Source organism: Clytia hemisphaerica, unplaced genomic scaffold (assembly GCF_902728285.1).
Source record: "Clytia hemisphaerica strain Z4C2 unplaced genomic scaffold, Clytia hemisphaerica genome assembly, whole genome shotgun sequence".
Taxonomy (NCBI): Eukaryota; Metazoa; Cnidaria; class Hydrozoa; order Leptothecata; family Clytiidae; genus Clytia; species Clytia hemisphaerica.
This window is the reverse complement of record NW_027103741.1, coordinates 910,906-920,499: the sequence shown is the minus strand read 5'-3', so window position 1 is coordinate 920,499 and position 9,594 is coordinate 910,906. Positions and strand designations below refer to the sequence as shown.

The 9,594-nt window shown below is 36.8% G+C and overlaps 1 protein-coding gene across 1 annotated transcript; it reads right to left on the bottom strand.

The window, feature by feature from the left end:
• Nucleotides 1-6,575: 6,575 nt before the first annotated feature.
• On the bottom strand, nt 6,576-9,443 carry LOC136805267 (TNF receptor-associated factor 3-like). The gene is made up of 6 exons (XM_067061844.1): nt 9,265-9,443; nt 9,023-9,065; nt 8,433-8,537; nt 7,896-8,063; nt 7,526-7,600; nt 6,576-7,055 (listed from the first exon to the last, which is right to left on the bottom strand). Exons 1-4 carry the CDS (start codon nt 9,417-9,419, stop codon nt 7,938-7,940), a joined length of 429 nt encoding a protein of 142 aa, XP_066917945.1. The 5' UTR covers nt 9,420-9,443; the 3' UTR covers nt 6,576-7,055; nt 7,526-7,600; nt 7,896-7,937.
• Nucleotides 9,444-9,594: the final 151 nt, after the last annotated feature.

Sequence of the window (9,594 nt, the reverse complement as noted above, 5' to 3'; positions counted from 1 at the left end):
AGGGGTTTCGTTTGGTTTCATCGATCTTCGGTCTGTATCTACATAACGTAGCGATATAGTATCTGGAGCGCACTATATCGGTGTCATCCGACTTTTTTTCTCCTCAAAGATTTTGAAAAAAAATTAGAAAAAAAACACTTTTAATGTGCGCACGGGTATAGACTACTCCAACAAGGTCGAGGCAATGACGGGCGTCTTGTATATAAGGAGAACTACCCAAGGGACACACTGCCCGTTCCAGTGTAACTATAACATGTTGATTGAATAGGAGGTTAGATGGTTGTGTGAGAGAGTAGAGAGAGTTATTAAGGTGTTACATGTACAAATATAAATTAACGATTATTTTTTTCTTTCAGCAGACAGTGGGGCAGTCTAGAAAGTTGAGTGAATGTGAGAAGCGCGCGCTATATAAGTTTAAAGCTCAGAATGATGTCTCGAGGCAATGAGAGTTATGACGAGTGTGGGGGGTTATTTATTTTTTTGGACTTTGAATATTGAATTGAGTATGAATTACAGAGTTATATAGAAGATTATTTGAGTTATTGATAGAGTATTGCGATTTTTTGGACCACGTGTGACCATAGCTTAGCGCCCGAGCGTGGAACAGTCACGTTGGGGGATAATAGAAATTTAATGAGATATATAGGAATCATGATGGAGGTTTAGTAGATATACGTATTTAGGTTTTCGAGAAGTTTCGGGGAAAGTCGAATTGCAAATTTGCAGAGAAAATTAGTTGTACAGAATGTGCGCAGTTCTGTACATTAAAATAGAAACACTGTTTGGTATGATAAACAAGCTAAAAATAGAATTGATGAAAGTTGAACAAGATTAGCTCATGACCAAACAGAATAACAGAAGATTGTTGAGATTGTTTCGCAGCGATCCCTTTAATTTTTGTTTATAAACAAGCAAAGTTACTGAGTTTGTTGGGCCAACCATGAAGTTTTGTGCAACAAGCGAATGATTAGTTGTGAGTGAACAGAAATTAAAGTGAATGCTGAATATGAGTGATAAGAAATAGAAACATTAAAATAAACACAAACAACAAAAACAAACAGAGTAATCCAGATCGAACTTTTTTGATAGGATTCAGCTAAAGTTTCTATTGTTCTTTTTTTGTTCTTCTTGTTCTCTTCTTGTTCTCTTGTTGTTTTTTCTGGGGAGGGTTCTCGTTTCAGGAATAAGTAAAATATGTGATTATGATGCATCAGATCCGCAGAGAACAACACGGAAACAAGATTTTCAAGAAAATGAATCAGGTAATCCAAATTTTGGCAAAGAAGTAGGTGATGAGAGGATGCGTTTGGATCTATTTTTTGGTATTGGATGTTAAAGAAACATGATGAAGATGTTGAAGATCGAATGTTGCAGAAATATCAAATGCTATGGAATAACACCAATCTATAAAGAAGGGTTGTTGTAAAATTGTATTTTAAAGGGTATACGTTTTTATAATTTCCAATTTCACAGAAAATTTAGTACTACTGAGCTTCGAAAATGAATAATGATTTTTGAATGAAATTAAGTTTGAATGGTGAGTAGTAAGAAGTACCTTTCGCATGGTTCGTGCTGTATTTGCAAAGTTTTTTTCGTCACAACGATTCTTTAGAGAATTTGTTTGAAAAATTTCAGCAAATCTGAATGAGAAATTTTCTTAGCACGAATCAAATGGAAGCCGTCGGGGTTTCTACCTCTCATTTATAGCCCTGTTGTTGAAAAGGATGGATTTTGATTTTAGTAATTATTTGAATTTCAGCAAGCAGTCTAGAGTGTTACTGTTTGTTATCGTTTAAAAGGCAGGTTAGAATTGCCTTTGTGATGGATTTGATTTTTTTTTGCGTTTGCGTTTGCGCTTGTGTCCAAGTTCATGGGATTTTTTTATTTTTTTTGCGCGCGCGTGCGAATTGCCAATTTTTTTCAGCGCGAGCGTTTGTTTTTTTTTTTGGGCTAGATATTACGATTTTACTGCAAGCGTTTGAAGTTCCGCGAACGAGAGATATTATTTGCGTGAGCGCGTAGCCTATTTGCGAGAGTGTGAGATATTATTTGCGTGAGCGCGTAGCCTTTTTGCGAGAGTGTGAGATATTATTTGCGTGAGCGCGTAGCCCATTTGCGAGAGAGTGAGATATTAATTGCGTGAGCGCGTAACCTATTTGCGAGAGTGTGAGATATTATTTGCGTGAGCGCGTAGTCTAATTGAGAGTGTGTGATATTATTTGCGTGAGCGCGTAGCCTATTTGCGAGAGTGTGAGATATTATTTGCGTGAGCACGTAGCCCATTTGCGAGAGTGTGCAATGTTATTTGCGTGAGCGCGTAGCCTTTTTGCGAGAGTGTGAGATATTCTTTACGTGAGCGCGTAGACTGTTTGCGAGAGTGTGAGATGTTATTTGCGTGAGCGCGTAGCCTATTTGCGAGAGTGTGAGATATTATTTGAGTGAGCACGTAGCCTAATTGCGAAAGTGTGAGATGTTATTTACGTGATCACGTAGTTTATTTACGGATTATTATTGGAGTAAGTGAGGCGTACATTTACGAGAGTGTGTATGATGTCATTTGGGAGAGAATTTGAAATTTTTGAGGCAGATTTTGCAATAGTTGCAGAAAGATAAGTTGTTTTGTTATGAGAATTGACATTTTTATGCAAAAAAACTGCAAATGCTAGGAATGACAGGAATCCGTACAAAAGTTGAGTATTCGAAAAAGTCCGAGTTTATCCGTTATTTGGAAGATGCAAAGGTGTCAAGATAATCAAGTGTTTTAAAAATCAAAACTGTGTTTTTTAGATAATCATGAGATGATTTTTTTCACAGGATGATAAAAGAAAACCAAGCGATGATCAAGTGTGTATATAAGTATGATTATTTTGAACTTGTGAAAAGATATTTCATTCTATGGTACAAGTCGGTTTTTGAATGCATTTTGGACCCGTTAACTGTTTTTATTGACTGAAAGAAGCGGATTAGTTAAACGAATTCTCCTACAGCACCTAGTTTTCACCGAATTTTTGGGAGTTTAGACATAAAACCATTTTTAAGGCCTTTTCTGAATCTTGGACGCTGGCCTACCAGTGAAAGACCAGACGAAGAGGTCGAAGGAGAGAACGAATTTTGCGACGTCCCGTTAGATTGCATCCCCCTTCGATTCTATGCCGCGCGTCCCAGATCCGACAGTGGAAATCGGACAGGAAGACCAGGTTATAGGGTGGAAAGAAAGCGATCTGGAATCACGAGTTATCTTGTGAAATGGCAAGGGTATCCCTTGTCGCAGGCTACTTGGGAGCCTAGCGAAAATATTTTAGACCCAAACCTCATTGTAGACTTCAATCGCAGAACAGAACAAAAGAATGCTAATAAAGCCAAAGCTAAGGAAAAGAAAGGAGAAAATAAAACAACTCGAAAAGAAAGCCTGAACATGATCGTCGTTAAGGAACGAGAACGATTCTAACTTTTCAATTTCTAACTCTATCATCACGGTCTTAGTTAGTATAATGCTGTTCACTGGGGTCTGCAGCGAGGTTGGGACTCAGAGAATCAGGCGATTTTTATGACTGCACCACACTCTAACGAAAATGGACATTAGTCGTTGCCTTCGTTTCGTCGGTTACCTGAACAATAAAAGAAAAACAACATAAGTAAATACAGAGCAGTCATTGCCTATAAATATAATAATAATTACGATTACTTGCAGTTTTTGAAGCACAAAGGTGGAGCTACAGAAAGGACACAGAGGTGTAAGTATAGTTATTTCTTTAATCTAATTTGAAAAAATGTTTTTTTGAGTTTTTTAATTTTGCGTTCGATAGTCGTAATACGGACACGTACCCTCATCCTTCACACGCCGTGTGTTCTTATCCCAAAGAGAAATTTTTATTGGAATTGAGAAAATTTTGCACTAGTGCTAGAAATATTTTTTGAGACTTAAAATTCGATTTTTCTTCCTACGCGTCTGATACGAAAAGAGGGTATAATCAGGACAGGAACACAGGCACTAGGGATTAGATTTTTTATATAACAGCATTTTGAATTGATTTATATACGTAGGCAGTAACTGAGAGAGATCTATTTTGTGGAAAGCCTTTTTTTTGTATGCCTCTAACACATCGAAAATCTTACCTTGCAGTGACAATTTGAGCTGTGAAATTCGTCAGCGATTTAGAAATTGATCGACCTGAATATAAATAAAGAGATAGGTTCTATAGAAATAGAATAAAGCCGGACTGGGAATTCATTGACAAGCGATAGCTATGAGTCGCGTACTTTTTCTATCAGCCTCGACTAGATCTCACCTAGAGGGGAGAGGGAAGTCTATTGATATAGGTAAAAAGGAGGAGGGCCGTGAAAGTAATTGAAATAGTGTGGAAATGGAGTTGGATGCCAGGCTGGGAAACAGAAATACCAAAACGAAGACTAAACCTTAAACCAACCCAGAAGGACCGACGATGGACGAAACCCCCTGAAAGAAGAGAGAGGAAAAGAAACCACTTACCGGAATACAATAGCAGCAGACGATATCTTCGCAGCCGCGCCAAACTCGGCCACAACACCTGGTGGCCAAGACGGACCCATTCCGATCTTCAAATTCTTTTGTATTCAAGCAGCCAGGACATATGGCTATATTTGTCAAGTTACATGTGGTACATGACCACACGACGTTCCAACGCCCGTTAATTGGTATTAAAAGTAGTGTAAAACGTCGATCCATCTTCACGGGTATCCAAGAAACAATGAAAGAATATTACTGCTAAAAGAAACTATACTCTCCGTACAACCACAACGATTGGTTGAAAGGAATCTACCAATCAAATACCACCAAGTACCCATTACAAGTAATGCCGAACAACACAACAACAATGATATGTTTTTCAGTAAAAATGAATAACTTTCCCACGGAACAGTCTCTGTGCAGTCACAACGATTGGTTGAAAAGAATCTACCAATCAGATACCGCCAAGCAACATTCAAAAATAATACCGAGCAACACAACAAAATGAACTGTTTTGAAAACAAAAACGTAGAACTTTCCCACGAGAAAACAATAGTTGCTACAATGGTTTCCACCCTCCCTTCCAATCAACCATCACCATAGACAACAGACAATTTCTATCCTAGCCTTGGCACGAAGAGAGAACACTATTCTGGGGTCATTTAGACCCCGTAGAGTAGGAATGATATGGTTCATGTTATGTTGATTGGGAAATGTCCACCCTCCTCCCTTATTATACCTCATATTACTTAGGTCATAAGATAAATATGTTCTTGAAAAAAATTATTATTTAAACAGTTAACCTTATATTATGTGGATTATAGGAATAGTATTTATCATTAGAGTTTAGATTATTTAATGTTTATTTTCATAGTATTTTTAGGATTATTATATAGGATTTGCTATTGTACTGGTTCAGTCGGAAACGCCCTGGTCATCCCAGGTATTTATTTGAATTGTAGTAGGGGAAACCGCTCCCAACCTGTTTAACAGGGCGGGGAGGGGTGTACAGAGGCGATTCTATAGCCTCTGTACTACGCCCAGAAACCACCTTACACGCCCGTAACGCCCTCGTTACGGTTGAATGAACTTGAAAGTGTTGTACTCTGCTCAGATCGCCTGATCTGGGAGTCTAGTTTCGGATATGATCGGAGTCGGTGGTTTCTGGAAACGCGTCAGGTAAGATCTCTTTTAGATGTAAGATAGTATATAGCATGCACAGAAATACGTACAGTCTCCCCTTCTCTGTTTAATGTTCGAACTAGTCCTCCACCCGTTAATAGTGTGGTGTCGACTTAGGCCAGGGCCGGCATCGCATTATTACACAACATTGTATCTTTTCTCATTTCTTTTCCTGGAACGATAAAATAAAACATAGTAAATAGGAATAGTAAAAGGAACAATAAAAAACAATCTTTACAAAATCCTAGAAGGGGACTTAGGCAGTTTGGACCTTGTTAAGTGTCGCGGTTTTTTTCGACTATTCTCTCAGATCTCTCTAATGAGTTACGAAAACAAAACAAATCAGAATAGTCTCACTAAGGGCAAAAAAAACACAAATTTTCTTTAGTCTGCGAATAAGTCGTCCCTCTAATTGTCGCCTTTTCGCTAAAATCTCGTAAGATTCACAATGAAAAAATACCTCAAATGCTATTGTACATGTGTTGTAAAACACTTGACAGGAAATAAACTAGGTCACAGTGTGGGATCTAAACCACACTGAAACGACCGCCTTCCATCACGCATCACGCTTGCGAAAGAGCGCGCGCACATTATTAACACCTACATGTTATCTCCAGTACATTTTAGATTATTCATTGAAAGCAGATTACAATATAGTCATTTTTCATGTCTCGATTATTCAATTCCGAATAAAAGACAATCAGGGGAAAAAAAGAAAAACACCTGGGTAATCTAGTTAAAAAAGCCGAAAGTAAATGGCAGACAAAGTAACGAGCCAAGGCAAAACGAGATTAGCGTACCACTATGAAAGAAACCGCCTCCGGCGGTCGAAAAGATTTATTATAGACTAAAATATCCAAATGTTTATTTACAGTTTTCTGTTTTATCAAATCCAAAATATCTATACTGAACTAAAATCAACACGTCGGTAAAAAATACATATGAAATAATATATATGTATACAGCAACAAAACTATTGTACGTCCTGTCCATTGCTGATGAGTTACAGGCCCGAATTAGTGCTGGCTTTATTGTTATAGTCAATAAGCAGAAATAATCGGATCTGTTAGTTGTCCGATGAAAAAGTTACAAAAGGATCATCCATAATTATAATCACCCTGTTTCATTTTCGAATGACATTACATATCCGATTGAATTTGCCGCACATGTCCTCTTGGTCACGTTTAAGAGTGGACATAGTTTGTTCTTGTTGATAGACTTTCTTTTTCAACATTTGATTCTCAGTTTTATGTTGATCAATCTCAACTTTTTGTTGACGAATTATATCCTGTAATTTCTTCATTTCTGCTGTTTGGTCTTTGAGTTGAATTTCTATCGCCTCAAAGATTTTTCGCCTGGTGCATTCCTTTGAACGGTGAATGCCAATCTAGAATGAGGATTATTTTTTCGAAATAGTTTTGCTTGTACTAAGGCTGTGTCCCAAACATTCCAAACACCATATCCTGCTCTACTCGTGTTAAAAAGCTGCTTCCAATATTTTTTCTTTGTAAAAATAGTGCTTTAGACACTAAACCTTTGTTTGTTCATATTAAAATTTTCCCTTGAAGGCATATTTACTACGACATCTACATCCAAAAGTCTTTTGTTAAGGCCGGTCTCAACTTACGCACGCTGCGATTTGGCTTCAATTCTTTTTGTTGGAAAAAAGATTACGTCATAAAAATGTAGCGCGCGCTGGAAAAAAAAGTTGAATACATTTCTACTTTTTTCAACTGTTATTTCAGATCGCGCCAATGGAATTGCTTCATTTTTCTTTTGACCAATAGCGTGGAAGTTTTGATAGATAAAGTGCGCGCGTTTAGACGGCATTGTAGAAATATTAAGGCTGTTTCTCACCCTTGATTTTGGTATAGCGTCTTCGTAACAATCATGACCACTTACTGGGACTTCAGTGCAGACTTTTAGATGACTCTAAATGAAAGGATTTTGAAAGTAATGTTAAATCATTCCGGGTAAAATTTTTATTTGGATAAAAGATAAAACCAAAATTTACCCTCGAAGTAATAAGGTGAACTTTAAGGTTTAATTAAGGCAATATAGCTTTTAAAGTGTTGTTTTTCGAAAAACGATCTTTCTTCTACGAACCTTTTGTATCAAGAGATGATATGCCAATACCAATAGGGTGAATATAGAGGTGGTACTACCCTACATGGGTGCAAAATACATTTTATGAACCAAATTGAACCTTAAAGAAATTTATATCAACCTTTTCCGTGTATTTTGCGTGTTGATGTGAGCAATATTGACATCATACAAGACGGTATTTACAATCACTCAACTTATGGTTTTTCAAAAATCTCCTCTCCATCTTGGCAGTACAACCGAAGTTGGTGCAATTCACAAATTCAAAAAGACATTCGACTTCTAGATGAACCTGGAAAATATCTTCCGGTAAAAATAAGGCTTAAAGAACAAACTTGAAAAGACAGTTGTCTCTCTCCAATTCGATCTTCAACAAGATTTAAGAATTGTCTTCGAGTTATAAAAAACTCAGGTCGGAGTTTTTTTAAACGATCTTCCAATTGAGGGTAGCAATATTTTACTTCGAATTAAGTTTTAAAGCTTTGAATAATAAAGATTCAAACTAAGAAGACTCGGCTGAACTGAAGAAATATCTTTAATGTATGATTAGGCCGTATGTTTGTTTCCTGACATTCTTTTAAAGTTGTTAATAATCTCCCATCAATTACTTCATTATAATATTGAAAATTTATTAAAAAAACCAGCCCAATGGACACCATACCCTTAAATGAAGTTCTTTGATCCAATTACACGATCCAGATTGGTTGTTCGGACATTTTACAAGTAACTCTAAAATTTCCATTTGTTTAGCATTATCTTGAAATAACTGAGAAATGGTAAATGAAAAAACTTAAATTGAGAAGGTATACGACTATTGCACGACAAGCGAGAAGTCGTAGGCTCACTCGGTGTGAAATACATTATTTCAGGTAAGCGGCCCTTAAGGGTGCGTTTTTCAGGCTTCCCAAAGTGCACTGTAAGGGTCGAAATCAACAAAGATGAAAGAAAGCTGCACTCTAAGGGTTGAAAGAAAGGTGAGAAAAATGAAGACCGTATAAGGGTTGATCTTTCGCCCAAATTAACTTAAATTCGACTATATTTTCTCTGCACTGTAAGGATCCGAAATTTCTAAATTTGGACTGCACATACGGTCGTGTTTGAAACTAGTGCCCCTCGGGCATTATTACAATCACTGTTGATGATTGGGCAAATGGGGAACAACTCACAAAATGAGTAATCATTCAGACAATCAGACATAATTTATACACCTTCTCCCAAGCCTGCTAGCTGCTGTTAATATTATTGATTTACCTTCATTTCAGAGCCATCTTGAGGGCAGATATGAAATCCATTTCTAAAAATGCAAGAAATCGAAGTAAAATGATAAATTTTACAATCCGATCAATACTTTTTCAAGACTTTGCCTAAAATCATAAAAAATAAGAACATAGGTCCCTGGTTGAGAGCCAAAGTAAATTTAATCATAACAATTAAACAAAATTCATAGTGATTTGTCGAAAGAACAAGCTTTGTTTAATAGCTTTCATACACACCTCTTTGGCAGGTCATACAGACAACTTTTGCAGTAGCGATGTCCACACCTTTCAGCTTGCATTGGATTACATAAAACCAATCGATAGATGGAACAAATTGTATTGTCTAGCTGGAGATGAACAAAGTTTAACTTGTAGCCTCCTTTTTGTGACATGTTATATAAATTATTTTTTTGATATCTAAAAAAATGAAAAAAAATGTTTAAGGTATATGAATTCTAATAGCTTTGTGCAGCAAACATTCTGTGTATGCCCTTTTAAATCCCAATTTAAAGTACTCATTCATACCTCATTTTATGACTCATGTGATAGGGCACATACCGTAGACTC